This window comes from Terrapene carolina, unplaced genomic scaffold (genome assembly GCF_002925995.2).
Source record: "Terrapene carolina triunguis isolate 2854851 unplaced genomic scaffold, T_m_triunguis-2.0 Scaffold136, whole genome shotgun sequence".
NCBI classification, from domain to species: domain Eukaryota; kingdom Metazoa; phylum Chordata; order Testudines; family Emydidae; genus Terrapene; species Terrapene triunguis.
In genome coordinates, this window is record NW_020664487.1 from 4,250,489 (window position 1) to 4,269,799 (window position 19,311).

The 19,311-nt window shown below is 37.5% G+C and overlaps 1 protein-coding gene across 1 annotated transcript in view; it reads left to right on the top strand.

Annotated features, from left to right (window-relative positions):
- DCK (deoxycytidine kinase) overlaps positions 1 to 17,442 on the top strand; it is an 81,007-nt gene extending 63,565 nt beyond the window's left edge. The window contains exons 2-7 of the mRNA XM_026653279.1: positions 2,220 to 2,335; positions 6,282 to 6,475; positions 7,395 to 7,542; positions 11,870 to 11,985; positions 12,565 to 12,664; positions 15,350 to 17,442. Of these exons, the coding sequence (XP_026509064.1) occupies positions 2,220 to 2,335; positions 6,282 to 6,475; positions 7,395 to 7,542; positions 11,870 to 11,985; positions 12,565 to 12,664; positions 15,350 to 15,376 (701 nt within the window). The 3' untranslated portion in view covers positions 15,377 to 17,442. The remainder of the gene's footprint in view (positions 1 to 2,219; positions 2,336 to 6,281; positions 6,476 to 7,394; positions 7,543 to 11,869; positions 11,986 to 12,564; positions 12,665 to 15,349) is intronic.
- Positions 17,443 to 19,311: the final 1,869 nt, after the last annotated feature.

The following is a 19,311-nucleotide window of genomic DNA, read 5'->3' on the forward strand; positions in this document are numbered from 1 at the left end:
TTCTATAAATCCGACCTAATTCTGTAGTGTAGACATAGCCTTAGAGAGGCAGGGCGGGTGAGATAATATTTTTATTGGACCAACTTCTGCTGGTGAGAACAACAAGCTTTCAAAACCTCACACAGAGCTTCATCTCAGCTATTCCTGTCTGTTTCCCCGCTGAGGCAAGCCCTTAGGTTAGGAAATCTTATCCTACAGGTATATACGCCAGGAAAACAAAGCAGGAAGTAAGTTGGGAAGTTGGTAATAGTTACAAGTACTGGATTGCAAAACTGAAGATGTTATCTTTTGCTATATTCAAGTTCCTGGTTTAAACAAATATATTGCTTAGTGTGGTATTCTTGCCAGATTTTTGTTTTGTGAGTTGAGGCATCAGAAATGTTTGTGCAAGTAGATATGATCATCTCAAATTCCTTTAGTTCCTTTTTAATCCTGATAAATGATCACTATCTCCTTCTCCAAGTTAGTCTCCTGGCCTTTTTTGTTTCTCAGGATTTTCCATGGATTGAATTTTATGCTAGTGAAGAGAAACCAGTTTAACTTGCTCTGAAGGCCAGGGAGTGCCTCCGGTTGTTCAGTGACAGGATGAGCTAAACCTTTTGGCCTCAGAGCTCCATGTAGGAATTGAGATCATAATTTGCTATGGTTCCTACTACTTCACCTATTGCTCTGCCAGCTCTTGGTAGTCTTATTTATTCTCATTTTAATGTCCTTTTTTTGTTTTGAAACACTCCATTTTTTTGCTTTGTGGCAGACTAATCTCCCGGCTTTGTAACTGATGCTGCTTGTGGACAAATGACACAATGGTGCCTTTGCAACTTTACCAGGGAGACCACCAGTTGCCCTAACATTTCTTAATTAAAAGCTTTCTTACTTGCCTGAAAATAAGTTAGAAGAAAAATTAGGTGGTACACTCTGAAAAAATAAATTTACTTTTAAAAATTAACTAAACAAAAAGATGAAGTAGGATGTGTCGGTAGTACTTAAATGTCACTTCACCTAGAATACTAACATAGACCAAGATTGTCTTTACTAGGGAAAAGGTGTATTTTTAACCCATGTTAAACTAACCCATGTTAAAATAATGAAAACAAGGCGCTTGTAGTTTTTTTTTAACCCATATTAGCTACTCGAAGTAAACTAGGGGAAGCCTTTGGTTTACATTTTTTCTCTAGTGAAGACAAGGTCCAAGCATCTTCAGGCACCCGGGTGTATTGATAGAAAACATTGTCACACTGACAAATGCACAAAAAACATTGTCACACAAAAAATGCACACAGTTAAAATATAAATGCAGAAGTTTCAAGTCTCCAGTCACAATAGTTTGTCTATGTTGCCCATACATAGTATTGTATAGGATATGAACTTAAGCTGCTAATAACTTACATTACATGGGCACTTACAAAAGAACTCAATGAGCAGTTCATTCCTAGATTCAAGCATTCAGACTTAAAATTTTCTGCAGTGCATGCACAATTGCCAGTTTCCATTCATTAATAACTTAATGTCTGGTTTTTCATACTTACTTAGTGAGGATAATTCATGTACTAAGTTTAATGTTCATCCATTCTTGCGGGGGGGGGGGGCAGTTTGACAGAAGCGAGAAGAAGTTTTTTCACCCTTATAGAAGAATGGTGAAAATTATTTTTCTGTTTTTTCTGAAACTATTATCTTTGCTTAGTTAGTTCATAACTTAGAAAGTTATGAATAATTAAAAAGCTATTAGTGAAAATTGTTCTGTGACATTAAGTATAGCATTTCATTCCAGGTGACTAATATAGTGATGTATTTAATGTAAACTTTTCCCCCTTGTTTTAGCTCCACAATGAACACCCCATAATCATTAGCTTCCCTCTTTAATATGTTCTAACATGCTTCTGCTACTCTGCTATAGAATATAGTCTGCACACAAGATCAGGGTCAGGTTATATTTTCAGAAATTTTACAGAAAATATTATACAACTGATGGTTGTTACTGATAAGGGAAAAAGAGATTTGTTTGATCTCATTGGCGTTGTACCTTGTTCCAAGACCTAATCTACATATGGATGCTGTAATGTTGTAGGAGGAGAATGTACTGGGGAGGTCTTCTCATGAAACCAGTGATGCATGGGAAGCGGAGGTTGCATTTGATGGAACCTGGAAAATGTGGTGTCTAGGGCTAACAACCACTTCCATTACTTTCTGACAGACGTATTTATTGTGCTCTTTTCCAACAGCTGCAGGAAAATCAACATTTGTGAATATTCTCAAACAAGCTAGCCAGGAATGGGAAGTTGTTCCTGAGCCTGTAGAAAGATGGTGCAATGTTCAAAGCTGCCAAGAGGATGATGAGGTATGATGATAGCCTTTGATTTTTATTGAGATTAGTATTTCATATTATTTGCCCATTATTGAGCAAGGAGAAACTGCTTCTTTGGGATCAAGGCCTCTTCTACTCTAATCAAACAGTAATAGAAATATGAACTGTGTATATATACCTGTGATAGTAACAGTTTCATCAACTCTCATCATATTCATTTGACTTCCTTTCACCTTTGTAGGTTTTGACCCTTATTAAGCAAGCCTGTGATGCTCAAATGGAATGTTTGTTTACACTCGTGCATGTTTAAGACAGAGTAGGTATGGGGAGTGTAGTAATCCTTTCGGCTGTCTAGACTTACAAGTGTATTACAGAGTAAACATTTACACCAAATCAGCACAAATAATGGAAAAATGCCAGTCCTTGCTTGCGCAGCCTCTCCCACTTGTGCACCACTGGCTTTGTCTATACTGGCACTTCATCAGCAAAACTTTTGTGACAATACACCCCCCTGAACGACAAAAGTTTTACCGACAAAAAGCGCCGGTGTGAACAGCGCTTTATCGGCAGGAGAACTGCTGTCGCTCGTGTGGGGTGGAAGTTTTTTGTTGGAAGGAGAGCTCTCTCCTGCTGACAAACAGCAGCTACACTGTGTGCCTTTTAGCATCACAGCTGTAGCGGCACAGCCATGTCGCTAAAAGTTGTGTAGTGTAGCCATAGCCTAAAACACGACAAGGAAGTATTAGAAAGAGACAACTCAGATTTGGTAATATAGCTCTGTGAATAAAACATAGAATAGTTCAGATGTCCCAGGAGATATCTTCTGAAACCTTTGGCAAAAGAATGTGAACTGCTGACTAAATTGTTTATATAATCTGGTTTTGATTTTGATTTTTGCATTCTAAACCTGGATCTATCACTATTTCAGCTTGCTTCATGGCTTCCACCTAATGGCACAAGTCATGATATCTGTGCACAGTAGTGCTATCACTGAGCCATAAAGGAACTTTTTCAAATGTAAAAAATAGTACAATGTATTTTGACGCACTAAACAAAAGTTTTAAACAGTGAAGGCATTTGCCACCATTTATGGGGAAGAGTATGTGCTTGTTATTGTACTAGATCATCCAAACTAAGCAACTTTTCACAGCCCTTTTGGGTTGCAATGAAGAAGTTTTTGGAGATGAATGCTCATAATGGTTGAGATCCTCTAACTGCCTGTTTCAAGTCAAGGATTGGTATCTGTGGCCATCGATGGCCACAATGTTACTTGTAGCCAAAAAACAGCTGCCTATAATAAAATTATCCTGTGGAGTTTAGCTTTAACATATAGCATTTTTGACTGAGAAATTTACAACTGAAATGCCAACAATCTAACTATAGTTTTACAGCTAATTAATAATGAAAATTTAAAAGGAAAAGTGAATATTGCTTAATTGTGTAACTTAAGCAGATATATTTCCATTTATAATAGAAATGTAGCCCTGGAAGGAATCTCAAGAAGTCACTAGTTCATCCCCCTGTGCTGAGGCAGAATTAAGTATGCCTAGACTATCCCTGACAAGTGTTTGTCTGGGATAGTCTAGGTAACTAGTGAGCATACATGCACATTAAATATATTTATATGCTCACCTTAAGACAGATGGGAGCAGTGTGTTCTAGTGGTTAGAATACAGGCATGGGAGTCAGACCTGGATTCTGTTACCCAAGGCCACACAACAAGTCAGTGGCAGAGTTGGGAAGTTTCTGCTCCCCATTTCTCTGTTTATAAAAATTGTCCGTGTACTCATTTTATAAAAGTCCTTAGAGGCAAGCCATTACAGAAGTGCAAAATAGTAATTATCATCATTAGTAAGTTTTCTGATGTCCACATTACATAGTCATTTTTAATTGTACCTCTGTTAAATCAAAGCCACTTTTTTCATAAACAAAACAAAGGCACTCCTTTCCACTCTACCCCCGCTCCCCACACACAGTAGAAAGATTATGACCAGACAAAATTTGTAATTTTCTTTATATAGCCCTATGTGTATTCCTCTCACCCCTCCACAGTCTTATTACTCAAACAGATAAAGGCATTTTATTCAAAATTTCCACATAAATAGAGCTTTTGGGAACAGACTAAGCATAAAGCATATTGGGCCAAAATGTGTGTGTGTTTTGGAAAGCTGTTTGGTTTTTTAAGTTTATAAAAACACAAGGTTCTAATGGAAGCTGTGTTGTGACCTTAACTATAGCAGGCACTAACAGGACTCACTACAATACTTTGTGTTTATATAATGCCTGCCTTCCAAGGATATCAAAGCATTTTACAAACATCCACATGAGGTAGGGAAGTATTTTCTATTTTTCATGTAGTGAAATCGAGGCATAGAGAGGTTAAGTGACTTGCCAAAGGTCACATATTAAGTCAGTGGCAGAGTCTAGATTAAAGCCCAGTATTCTGCATTCCAAGTGCTGTGCTATTAGCGCCTAAGCCATGCTTTTTTCCTTAGAGTCCAAAAACTAAAATTTTGTCAAGAAAGTATGGATTAAGTCCTTTTGCTGCCACATCCATTTGTACAAACTAAGGGCTTTGTGTTTGAATGTCAGGTCATCTTTACTAGAAAAGCTGTAAAGCATGCAGTGCTCATGTCCCACAGTTAAGTTCTGTTCTCTAAATTTGCATGCAGTGGCATTCCAGCTGTTAATGATGATACAGGACAAAAAAATCTAAAGGTAATTCATTCAGCTAAGAGAGGAAGATTTCTAATTCTGTGTATAGGGGAATATGTTCTTGTCCTCATATGACATGTTTAGAGTGTATATAGCCATCTGCTTAGATGTCATGTCTGCAGCTGTTATCAAGTGAACTATAACAGATGGCATGTGGTAAGCCAGCTGAATATTAAATTTAACACTGCTGTGTCAGAGCAAAAGGAGTGCTTGCAAGTGTGGGATTGGCTTTTTGAGTACGGCCAGCTCTTCATTTTGTTTAAAAGATTGTTTGTAAATAGTGACTAAAAACTCCTAAGACCGCCAAGCATTTTAAACACTGTAGGCTGAAAGTATCCATGTTCAGCCATATCCATAGGCTTTTTTTTTTCTTCCTAAAAAATGCTGTTGCCAATAATGGCTTCACCATAGATAGCCCAAGAGATAGTGGAGACTAACCTGTGGAGCTCCACCAGGAATAGCAACAAAGTAAAAAGGCTAATGTAGACACAGTAGTTCTTGAAATTGACAAGGGTTCCTCAAAGAGAAGCTGACATGCCCTGGGAATATTTGTTCAAAAGAAACAATTTGCCATGCTTCCAAAAGATGAAATATACTGTCAAATGAGTAAGATGTTCCTAAAATGTTATAGTAACAGAAAGACAATGTGGCTGAGGTAATATCTTTTATTGGACCCACTTCTGTCGGTCGAATAAAAGATATTACCTCACACATCTTGTCTCTCTCATATCCTGGGAGTAACACGGCTACAACAGCCCTGAAGGCAACAAAAGGAACAGAACACTATTTGTCCAAAACACATAATTGGTTGCTGAATTTAACTCAAGTGTTGAGGCATTTGACATTTGGTGTCTCATGCTTTGCAATATGCCTGAGGTGAATATGACATGCAAACCCTTGCGTGAAATCTTCCCCATAGGTGTATAAAGGCAAAATGCTGCACAGTTAATAATTGTGTTTTCCCAAATATAAACCGGTTGCGTTTTGCTCTCATACACTATGACCCAATGTCGCAGGGGGTCTCAGAAAAGTGCAGGATGCAATTTGTAGTGTTTCAACACCTCAGCACAACAAAGGGAGTTAAGATGTGTGCAAATGACACACACACTTTTATAAATGGAGATTAAGAGTAGGTGGAGACAATTCTAGGCTTGAAAAAAGAGGCTACACCGTTTTGTCATGGTAAGCAATTTTGGGCATTTTAGAGCTAAATTAGATAAGTTGGACCCCATAATCATTGAGTGACTTACTTTGTTAAAAATAGGAGCTGACGACGTCACAGAAAAGTGGGGGGAATGTGCTCCAGATGATGTATGAGAAACCGGACCGGTGGTCTTTCACCTTCCAGACGTATGCCTGCCTGAGCAGAATCCGGGCTCAGCTCAAATCCCTTAATGGGAAAATCAGAGAGGTGGAGAACCCTGTGGTCTTCTTTGAGCGATCTGTGTATAGCGACAGGTATGTTTAATTTGAAGACACTTGGCTGAGTAGGAGAATCCTTGTAATGACTAGAAAGCAGATGAGCTTTCATAAGCATTTCAGAACCAGTGGTTTATGACTGACTCTGGTGAGTTTACGATATCAGTGAATCCATTGTTCACTTCCTCTCCGTATTATTGTACAATGAGGTCATTTTACCAACTCAAACAATAACTTTGTTCTATTAACTAAATTATAGTAAATATGTCATTTTCTGTCCTCTTAAAAAAGCGGGGGCAGGGTTGAGGGGAGAAAGAAGAGCAAATTCTCCATCTCTCACGAACTTGTTATTCCCATGTTCTTTGAGAGCTGCTGTATCTTTGCTCCTAAGTGTCGTACCTTTCAGTCTCTGGCTGCAGGGGGTTGAACTTCACTATTGAGCCCCATGTCAGCAATTTTGGGGTTAATAGTGCATGAGGATAGTCTTAGCCAGTTACCATGGTGTGACAGATTTCAGTGGAGGAACTATGTGTACTGGCCTAAATGCTCTTGTTGCAGTCTCCAAAAGGTGGTGAATCTAGCAGAGAGGTAATAGAGCGTATGTTTGAACCCTGAACATGGCAGCTATGCATGACTCTGTGGGAAACTGCAACTGAAATAGCACGGGGAAGGGGACCAGGTGGGTGGCAAGACTGCAGCCATCTAGAAAGAGAGCAAAGGGTTAAATACAATCTAGTAATAAGGTCACCTGACTCCTTCAGTTGAGCCAGTGGAACAAAACTGTTAGGTTTTAGCAAAACTATTCATGGACAATTGAGTTTTTTGCAATCTAAACATCAATCGGGCTACAAAAGTAGCTCATCCATTTTTTCCTAGATATTGCAGAGCATATTGAACTGGATATTTAAATAACATGACTTACGTTTCCTCATTGTTCAATACATCTTTTGGGTTTTAGGTATATTTTTGCATCTAATTTATATGAATCTGATTGCATGAATGAGACCGAATGGACAATTTACCAAGATTGGCATGAATGGATGAATAAACAGTTTGGTCAAAGCCTTCAACTAGATGGAATCATTTATCTCAGAGCCACTCCTGAGGTGAGAAATAAAACTTTATGAATTTAGCAAGAATGAGAGTGCGATCAGATTGACCAATCTGAGCTCTGAGCCTTGCCTATAAATCTTTGCCTACATGAGCGTAGAACTATTTTGCCAGGTTGCACTCTCTAATACTCCATAGAAAGTGGTGTATTTTTAAGGTATCCACAAAACTGTTTTCTTGAGAAATCTCAGTTACTTTCCAGCAAATCTTCAGCCCAAGTGGTCTGTATCAGAATCTTTAAACTTGTGACTGCTCGTGTTGAAACACCAATGCCAGGCATGTCACCTAATGGCAACACAGCTGTCTGGGAAATAAAGCTGGGGAAGAGAAAGTGGACTTCTGTCCAGCAAAATGCCTAGAAATAATATTTTTCCTATTTATATCATCAAGGATCTCAAAGTGCTTTACATACATTAGAAAAGCCTCACAATGCTCCTGTGAGATGATAAAGAAAACTGAAGCATATAGAGATTAAGGAGACAATATAGCTGTTCTGCCTGAGAAGGTAAGATGACTTGGATTCAGAGCTCAGCCACTTTGCTCCCTGCCCACTAGTCCTGTGTTCTTTTGGGCAATGTACTAAAATCCACACGCTGGATGGAGATTACAATGGAAAAACAGTGGAAGTTCCATGGATTTTGGGGTCACAGATGGGTATCAGAAGTGCCTCTTTCTGGCTCTGTCCTTCTGAAGCCCATACCGATGCAAGCCTTGCTGCCTCATTTGCCTTGTTTGTCATAGGTTCTCTGGTGTTCAGGTTCTTGTCCTTTCTGATGTGGTTCATGTGATATGTAGGTGTAGCTGTTGCTGATATAGTCAGTGTTAAAAGCTGTTTGGAAAACCTGGACTGGGGGAGGGATGGGTTTCAAATTTTCCTAGTTTCTGTCAGTATAGTTTTGACACTTTATTACCAGCCCTCGTCATTATTCGTTTCCAATGCAAATATCTTTAATGCTCCCTTGAGAAAGGGCATTCACTTTGCAAGGTGGCCTGTTCCTGACTCCTTTCCTTTTGCCTGCATGCATACTTTATTCAGTGATTGTCCCTGGCAAGGAGAGAATGGTCGAGGCTGCTTGCTCCCATATGATGCCATATAGCTGTTTACTTTTTTGACTTTGATTATAGGCCCATCTGTTCTGTGACAAGGGGAAAGTATGGCCGTAAGCAACTTGTCTAAGGTCACAGTCAGAGGCAAAGCCAGGAATAGTACCCAGGTGTCCTAATTTCCAGCCCTTTGCTATAAACATTTAACCACAGTTAAGACTGTTGGGCTGCTCTTTTCTTATTGCATTTTTCTACTACTGCTGTAACTATTCCTTAGGGGGAAGAATGCTCTTTTTTGGAATCCTATGCCAGTCCGGGACATATTTCTTGATAAGAGTAGATAAGAGCAATGTCAAAGTATTTGTATGAATGGAGGGGTACTCTCACTTTATAGAGTAATCTACACCATATAAGGTATGGTGTAGATTTGGCTTGATCGCTTTTTGTGGGCCTTATCAAAGCCAACAGAAGAACGTGGAGCTATTGTGTGACTAATTGGTCACCTGTACAGGCAGGATTTAATGTGTCTAATTATTCCTGGATAGTTTAGGGATTGCTCTTCACATCTTTGCAAGTCTTCCTGCATCTGTGTGTTTAAAGATTGCTCTGGGTGGTGCTGATGTGTCAAGGGATACTTCAATTTTCCTGACTCCTATTTTGTGACAAGGCAAACACCTTACATTTTCTCTCTTCCTAAGTTCAGGTAATGCTGGATTGGGGAAGGGGAGGGGTATAAGGCTACACTAGCATTGAGGATCATGAAAACTCCAATGTTTAAAGTTCAATTTAAATTAGAATATCCCCATAAATAGTATACCTGTATAAATAAAGAATATTATAGTATGTACAAAACAGACTATAAGTTTACAGTAAGCATCTTTCTTGCAAATATTGCACCCTGTGTAATTGTAAAGAAATACATAAGTGCCCTTCCCTTTGTGCACGTTGTATCAAAGGCACTTAGCTTTTGGCATCTAGTGTTACAACATCGCAGAGCCCTGTGTTCATTCTTCTGAATCCCACACCCCGTTATGTTTTCATATTTGGCCTTGTATTTTATTTGTTGTTCCTTTAAAGAATGACTAATTTGTGTATTTACATCTTGTGAAAAGATAACAAGAAGGTTTTCAGACTGTCATTCCTGAGCATAATTACTGAGTTTGCAGTGATTACACAACCAGGTGAAAAATATAAGAACATGAAAGGAACACTGTAAACTAGAGACAGACATATGTTTAAATCCTTTCAAATAATACTTTAGATTATTAAAATCAAAAGAACTTTAAAAATCCAGTATACTTTACATCAGGGGTCGGCAACCTTTCAGAAGTGGTGTGCCGAGTCTTCATTTATTCACTCTAATTTAAGGTTTCGCATGCCGGTAATACATTTTAACGTTTTTAGAAGGTCTCTTTCTATAAGTCTTTAATATATATAACTAAACTATTGTTGTATGTAAAGTAAATAAGGTTTTTAAAATGTTTAAGAAGCTTCATTTAAAATTAAATTAAAATGCAGAGCCCCCCGGACCAGTGTCCAGGACCCAGGCAGAGTGAGTGCCACTGAAAATCAGCTCGTGCGCCGCCTTCGGCATGCGTGCCATAGGTTATCTACCCCTGCTTTACATCATTTATGCTGTTGACTTTTTTTGCATTTCATTCAGCTAGGACAATGTATCTAGACCAGTCAAGTGCACTTCTTGCACTGAACATACTGGCATAATGCTGTGGTGTTTGGGTTTCTATCACTACAGGGGAATATCTAAATAAAAAGTTTGAATTGCCCCATCACCACCACCAAATATCAAGCCACTGACTCATTCTATTCTTACTGAGTTTTGCAATCTTAGCATTTTAAGAAAATCTCAGGTTTTGGCCTGAATTATTTGAACATGCTACTTTAAACCTGTAGATAGCTAGATAAGCTATAGACAAACTTCATAGTAGGAGTGATAGGCAAACTACTACTTAAGCACTGGACCAAGAGTCAAGAATTCTTGGTTCTATTGCTGGCTCTCCCACAGAGTTGATTTGTGATATTGAGCAAATTTGATTTCTCTGTGCCTGGTTCTCAATTCGTAAAGGTTTTTTTTATTGAGTTTTTGCCCCTTTTTTTGCAGTTTTATTTATAGAGAGAGCTAAAAGGTGTGTGTGTTGGAAAAATAAGAGTATTTTTTATTTTACAATAATTGGGAATTTCAAGTTTGGTCTTCCCCTGTTTTGCCAAAGGGCCTCTTGGTAGGCTCCAAAGATATTTTCTGAACTCTCGTGTTCATTGGAGTGTTTGGGGTTGCTGAGACACCATTTCTCCCAAGGGCTCATGAGCCTTTGGAATTAAGTAGATGTCAGCAAAACAAGTTTTAAACAGGCTGACTAAAAATTCCTTTTCTTCAACTCTCTTAGCTCTTCTGATGGCATCATCATAGTTCTCCAGAAACTAGACAAGACATGAATTTCTAATGCTATAGAGACCGTTTTCTTCTGCCTTCTATTTTAACTGTTCTGGCTCTCTTCATACACCATAATAAAGGGCACAAACCCATCTCTTTTGCACATCACCTATAAAAGATGATAAAAATAATCTCAGGGCAATACTCTTTGTTATCTTCTGATAAAAGGTGCCATAAGTGCAAAGTAATATAAGTAAATACCTTTTTTTAATAAGTCAGCAGTAAAACTTTTCTACATATCACAAGGTCTGAAAAATCCAAAAAAAGTTGTTGGAACTTTTAATTGAACCTGCCAATTAACACATCACTTCCTTATTGTATGGAGTACAGAAAAATAAACCTTTTTTTATTAGTGTACTGGGGTTGCAGGATGAACTTGAACTTTTGTTTTATATTTTGTCTTTAAGTGAAAGATTTACTTTTTGTGTCCACAAAGGCAACAATAATTTTCAAGAATAGTTGTTCACATTCCCCAATAAAAGGATATAATTGACTGGGAACATGGCTCCACAACAAAACTTTTTATGTTGTTTTCAATAATCAAGTGAACCTTTTAAGTGCCAATGTTGAAGAATTGATGCAAAGTTTCTCTTATATATATTTTTTACCATTTTTCTGCCAGTTAACCAACACCACCTCATTGGCCTCCATCAGCTAAACATGGAAGAGTCTTTCTGTACTCCCAAAACTCACTAATTTACGAGTGGTAATCTTTGGTAAGAGTGTAGGGTATTGGGATTTTTAAAAAAAAGCTTCAGGGGGTTGAAAATAAATTGGACTTTAATTCTTCTCTTGTAAATTGGTCCACTTTTTTTTCTTTCTGCTTTTAGAAATGCTTAAATAGGATTTACTTGCGTGGAAGAGATGAAGAACAAGAAATTCCTATTGAATATCTGGAGAAACTTCACTACAAACATGAAAGCTGGCTTCAGCATAGAACATTGCGGTAGGCTTTTTTTGTGACTAATGCATGCCTGGAAACATTTGATAGTGAAGGTGTTTGCCAGTGTATTTCCACAAGGTTTCAAATAAGACTTCAGTTGTCCTTGAATATGTCAAACCATGATGGCTTTTAAAAATCAAGTATCTTATGCATTTGGGTCTCTCATAACTATATCTGTAAATGTCTTATTGGGCTCAGTCTCACAGGGTGTTGAACATCATTTGGGGGTCCAGGATGCCCTTTAATTCATGTTCACCTCAGCTGGAGCTGAGAGCATTCAGCAGTTTGCAGAACTGAATTCACTGGGATACATAGCCTGGACATTACTGAAGTCACTTGGAGATGCTGGTCACTCAGCACACTGTAAATTCAAGGTTATTTATTTAGGAGCCTAACCAAGGAATCTAGCTTTAGGGTCCTGTATTTAAAAATTATGGATATAATTTATTAAGATCTGCAGTTCTCCCAATCTGGAAGATTTTCATTGTTAAGATTGCTGTGATGAAGACTTGATTTATTTTTACTTTGCAATTAATATAATTTCTCTCCTTTTCCTATTCCTACACCCCTATTTCTTTATAGGACGGATTTTGAATACCTGGAAGAAGTACCCATCTTAACACTGGATGTTAATGAAGATTTCAAAGGCAACAAAGACCAGTATGAAAATATGATTGAAAAGGTAAAACTTAACAGGAACTACCAACTTTTTGCTATTTAAACATGTTGATATACATTCAATACAAGATCACATTTATGTTAAAAGAAAACTATATACTTTGGAACAGCAGTCTGTAACTTCAAAACAGTCTCTCACCATAATTTTTCTGAGCAATATTTAACCTAAAGCTTTTTTTAAGGCACATTGGAGACCACCACTGGTAACTGCCTGTGTGTGTGTGAGTGCATGTACATTCACAAATATATGCACCTAGAGTCTCTGAGCAATACGAATCACTTCCCCATTCAACCCACTACTATCACCACTTTGAGTCAGTAACTAACATGTCTGAGTTCTGACCCAAAGCAGCAAGCAGAGAGAAGACCCATTGTAGGCTCTGTGAATTTCACCATTTGGAAAAAGGAAAATTTTGAGTAAATATATAAATCTTATTTGTGACACTGGCAGTATACAAGCCCATTGAAAGACTGTAATTAAAAAATAAAACTACTAATGCAGGGAGGAGATATATAAAATCATAAAACATACTTCACTGTTTACACATTAAGCATGTTTCTTAAACATTAAACAATCAAGTTTTCTTCTTTTGTAAATGATTTTCCAGCTTGATGTTACACTGGTTAAATAATCTTGTGTGTTCTTGACAGAGAGACTGTTCTTATGTTGCTGCCATTCTACTACAGTCATACATAACTACAAAAATATTTGTTAAAGAAGCAGACAAAAATGCCACTGAAAAGCAGTTAGTAGGTGTGCAAACACGGTGGCTGCTTTTCAAATTTAGTTTCTCAATTTATTTGGGAAATAATGCGGAATATAATATGGAGCTGTTGCATTTTTGGATCAAATATATTTCCTTGAGTAGTTTGGGAGAAACTAAGCTAAGGGTTTTGTTACATCAATTTGGTCCATTTCTTAGCTAATGATAAAGGGATAATTTTTCTGCTATAAACCAACAAGTTGAACTTTCACTTGGATATTAATTGTTCATGTGTGGTGTTGGCCAATTAGTTCATAGTCATTTCAGTAAATGTTCAATAGCTCAGATACTTTTATATTGTCTTTAAATTTGCTAGTAATATTTATTTCACACTGCAGTAAGGCTTGTCCAGTTTCTCTGAGAAATGATTTGTTTACCTCACAAGGTGACTTACCTCTTGGTCTTAGTTTATCCATTAGGAAATACGGTCATTTACCTGTAAAATAGCCTGCATGGTCTATGATGACTTTAGAGCTTGTTACACCCTGACTGGTGATTGAATACGCTTCCTCACCAGCCCAGGGGGAAAGAGACTAGGAACTGGAATTCAACCCATTTCCTGCATAGCACTGACACACTGCTACAGAGTCAAGCCATTGGACACACATCTTAAAATGTGCTACGCTTTTGCTAGGGATATTCTTTTATTTGTTTTTGCACACAGTAGAGCCTCAGATTTATGAACACATCATGAATGGACGTTGTTCATAACTCTGAACAAAATGTTATGGTGGTTCTGTCAAAAGTTTACAACTGAACGTTGACTTAATTCAGCTTTGAAACTTTACTTTCTTTCTTTGTCCGGCTTGTCCTCGTCCGTCCCTCCACGAACACAAGTCAACACTCCACCATTCCATTTTGTTGCGAGCACATTTTTTCCATTTCTGGCCAAACATTTTTGTCATGGGATCGGTCTGCCCAGCAGTCGTTTGTGGTCTCTGGGGATCCAGTCAGTAATGCGGGTTGTCCACCTATTGTCTTGCCTGTGGACTACATTACTGGCCCATCTCAGCTTTGCATCATACATTGCCTGCACTACATCAGTCACTTCTGTACGCCTTCTCTAATGCTTGTATCTAACGGATGATGAGCTGCCCATGAAGAAAATGAATGAACTGTTTAATTCCACTGTTCTGCCAGCAATGCTATACAGAGCAGAAAGCTGGTCAACGTCGAAAGTGGAGGAAGAAAAAATTCGCTGTTATCCAGAGAGCAATGGAAAGGCGAATGTGTAAGATATCCCTCCGTGATCACTTACCGAATGAGGAGATCAGAAGGCGTACAGAGGTGACCGATGTAGTGCAGGTGATGTACAAAACTTTACAGAAGAAAAATGCTGCTTTCCCTTTATTTTTTAGTAGTTCACGTTTAACACAGTACTGTACTGTTTTTTTTGGTCTCTGCTGCTGCCTGATTGTGTACTTCCAGTTCCAAATGAGGTGTGTGGTTGACTGGTCATTTCATAACTCTGGTGTTCATAAATCTGAGGTTCTACTGTATCTCTAATCCTGAAGAGCAAATTCTAAAATAGCTGCATAGGAGCTCATTAGTGTTCATATATTTGAAATGTTTATTTTCTGAACTTGTATACATGTTGAATCCTTTCATCTTCTGTAACAACTTTTAGATGTGATCTTAAAGAATCTTGTTGCAGTTTAGGACAGTTTCCACATGTCTTAGAAGCACTGAAGAATTCTACATCCGTATAATGTGTGGCTGCCTAGGGTTCTGCACCTACTGAACTTCAGGAATCTTGGCTTTCTGCAACTCTGGCCACAAAATCACATGCTTTGCCATGAGATTTTATTTCAGCCAGTAATTACACCTTGTACAGTATAAGGCAGTGAAGAGGTGAAAAGACAGTTCTCGTAGATCTGTTTCATAGATACACTTCATTTGATTCAAAATATTTGCTTCTTTTGCAGGTCAAGGAATTTTTGAGCACTTTATAATCCTTTTGAAGAGCAAACAGAATCAAACTGTTCCAAACATCTGTGAGATCAGAGCTTGGGTTCAAATTCGGCTTTCTTATAAGGTGTCTGAAGAGGAGGGGTTCAGTGTTGTTGCTTTAACAAATTGTGAGGAACAAATACACTTTGTAATATTTGTTTTACAAAATTGATGTGTAGATTATTTTCATAAACCAGTGGGCCTGTTCAGTGTTATACAGAACAGTTTACAAGAGTTACAAAGAGTCCCAGGAGCCCTTAATTACTACTCCTGTTTCTGATTAGCGTAATACATTCCCATAGAGCACTCTTCCTGTTTTGTCCCTAATTTATATTTAATTCCCATGTAGTTAGGGGTTTTATCAGAACTGGTCTCCTGTATTTTTCAGTGGAATTTGAGAGTCTGCAAGGGAAGTTGTACATTCTGTAGCAGCTTCTTCCCAATTAGGGGAAGAGGATATTGAGGGGAAGGGATTTCTGCTGGTGAGGGAATTAATTTACATAAAGTCCCATACATCAAAGTACAAAAACGTGTTTTGATAATACCAGTATATTGGGGCTTTGCCCTGAATGAGTTGGATCAAAAACCAAACCTAAAGTATAATGTTCCTTCAACAAACTTCTGTCTGCCATTTTTGTGTCATTTTGTAAAGCTATTTAAGAGTTTCCATCTGTTAGCGCTTGTTCTTTTTGTTTTATAACTTTTCCTACACAAAGTTATAAGATCTGTAGAAATTATCCAATATGAAAAATAATTTATATCTGAAATTTAGGAATCTGTTTTTGGTAGCCAGTAAATCCTTTTTTTTTCCTGCAGAGGCCAGCATCCGCTTGTTGAATGCTGAAATAGAAAGTAAAACTATGTAAGCTGTCTTTAGGTTTTAAATTGTGTTTTTAAATGTGATGTGATTAGACTTTTAAATGTTGTCATGGTGGGAGTTACGTTGTTCTTAACTAGCAGTCTCCTGCTGTTGTTTTAATTTCTTTTCTGGTTAAATGTTGGTCTTCCTGCAATGAAAAGGGGAGAACTTTGTGGAGCAACCACTGTTTTAATGCACTGATCTTTGTAATGGTGATTTTTCTTTCAAATTCTGAAAACACCATCAACCATTTAGTACACACATCTTGAAATATGTACTGTATTTTGTGCTGTATTGTTTTGCATTCAATACTTTTTCTTAATATGTAATTATACACTTGGCTTTTGAATGCAAATATTCTAATGTCACAGGATTTTATTATAATGGTGCTCATGTTCCCTGTCAATTTTGAGATAGAATCTCATACTGTGTGACTAGAATCATGTTGGAAAAATAAAAATGGATAGAAACTTTTTTGCACTTATTAAAATTGTTGGCTTTCAGTATCGTGTAACAGTTGTGCGTAGATTGGCAATATGTAATCATACAAGAGCTGAGCTGATGTCAATATATGTCAAGTTCTCGGAGGATATGAATTCACTAATTTTTTTTAAATATTGTATTACTGAGTCCAGATTTCCCACACATGGAAAATATGGAAAATGAATTACTAATTCCATATCTTTTCCAGACTTGTCCAGGACTGCAGAGGCAAAAGGAAAGACATTCTAAGATCTTAGCTCCAGAAACTGAGTTCATTTAAAGCCAGTGTCAGAGATTGATGAAGATTCAGTTTAGATTTAATTAAACATGCAACAGAAACCTTGAAAATATTCTTGCCAAATCTACACCAGACACTAGCAACCTGTTTTTAACCAAGTTGCAATTATCCGTTAGGTTTCATCTGCCAGGATTTAATACTTTGGCGTGATCATGTGAGTATTGTTGTTCAAAATCTTATGACAATTAAGCTCTTCATGTTATCAGCAGGTCCAGGTTATAATTAACATTTTTCAAACACATCACAGATTACATCAGAATTCTGGGGGAGATTGTATACAACCAGTTCCAGAATGCAATACAAAATCACTGAAACCCAAGTATGAATTCAAAGGAGAAAGTCTCTGCAACTTATAAGAACAGTTTTAATTGCTGTGAACATAAAAAACTGTTTTAGGGCTTTGGTAGTAGCTGGACTGACAGCACTGGAAGGGAAGTTATTAGCGCATAAAATAGATGCGGCACAAACAGCAGCAGATCAAATTTGCCTACGCTGTACTGTCTGTGCCTGAACTCTGACCTTAGAGGGGCCATGTCTAACAATGCAAGGATGATTTAGTCTCTGTGTCCAATCAATCCTTGGTCTCAGCTGAGGTTGACAATTATAGCCCTGCTGGATTTTATGATTAAAAATTGTGTGTTTGTAACTGCCCCCTTTTTGTTTCACTTACCTTACTGAGAGCTCTTCAGAGCAGAGGTATGTATTCAGGTGAGCATACAGTACCTAGTATGACAGGGTGTAGATCCTGATTGAGGCTATGGAGTCTATTGTAGTACAGTTATTAAACAATGGAATGAATATACCCTTTCATGCTGGAAAAAGCAATCTGGTATGTCACAACATGCATTCTTACACTTACACAGTTGGCCTCATGTTAGAGGAATTGGGGAAGTGGGTGAAAAAAGGGTTTACTTTTTAAGGGTATTGTGGAAAAAATGGATCAACTAATTTGTATTAAATATCGGTTTTCAGAGACTGCAGAGTGTGTTTTCCTTTAATGTTTTCAAGGATTTCCATCAGGCTGTTCTTTGGAGTCTTACACCAAGATTTTCAAAACATATTTACACACCTAAGTGAACTGATATTCAAGTGTTTTGACTATCAGAAACTACCTTGATTTCATGGGCAGCTATTGGGTGAAAATCAGGTGACATATAGGAGCCTAACTTTAGTCTCCTGTTTCTAAAAATCTCGGCTTTACCAAATAGTGTTCTATTTTTTCCTCATGAACTGTAGGGAAATTTTAAGCTTGAACGTGATAGCAGAGGGTATGAGCCTGATTGACTTTCCTCAGGCAGGGACTAACAGTTATACCACACTGCACAATGAAATAGTAGAGGAGGACAAAAATGGGCATTAGGAATGATGTGGTCACAGCTAAAAACATTTTAATTAAGATTTAAATCGAGATCTCCTTGTCAGTTATTCCCAAGAGTGACCAGTGGTTTTGATTTTAAAATTAATCAATCTTTTGCATTATTGAACCTGTTCCTGGCATGGACATAAAATGTAGTTTGATAGTTCACCACGTTGTCTTCCTTGCCACGCTTAGAATCATTGAAAGTTTCTGAAACTGAACCTGCTGTTGAAATGGTGCCTTTTAGGTCTTGAGTGTTTTATTCTGTTGCCTTCCTTCGCTTGAGATAGTGACCCAGGGTGGAGATGTTGATTCATTTAATATTGAACATTTCAACAGGGCCTGAAAATAAAATTGGCATGTAGAATTAATTGTAGTTTTTCACTTAGGATGCAGTTTCAAATATTAATAGCAGGTAACATTTTAATCATTGTGCAAAATCATTTATTAGATACTCATTTCAGAAATGCAGGTTACCTCACTTTAACAGTGGTCCCTGTGGTTACATTTTTAATGATGTGGTTCTAACTTCTTTTAATAATACCTAGCTTTTGTATATTGCAGCTTCCTGTGTGCAGCACGTTGTTTTGGTGATGGAGCTTACTGATTTTTTTTTTTTGAATTCCACATAGAGTAACTTTTCTTTATTCTACATTTATTTAAGCAGATTTCATAATAATTAAATTGTATGTAAAATGTGATTAGTATTGAATTGGTTTTGTTCCTTTCCTGCATACAGAATTAAGGCCTTTTAAAAACAAATCTGTTTATTAAATAAAAATGACAGAGGAAAACTGCACACCACAATTGTTAAATGCAGACTTACTTTGTATACCTTTTCATAATCAATGCCTATCTTATGAAAAGGAATCTTGTAGAAACAACATGGTCAAGTGGTTAAAGCACAGCTGGGAATCAGGACTCCTGGGTTCTTTTCCCA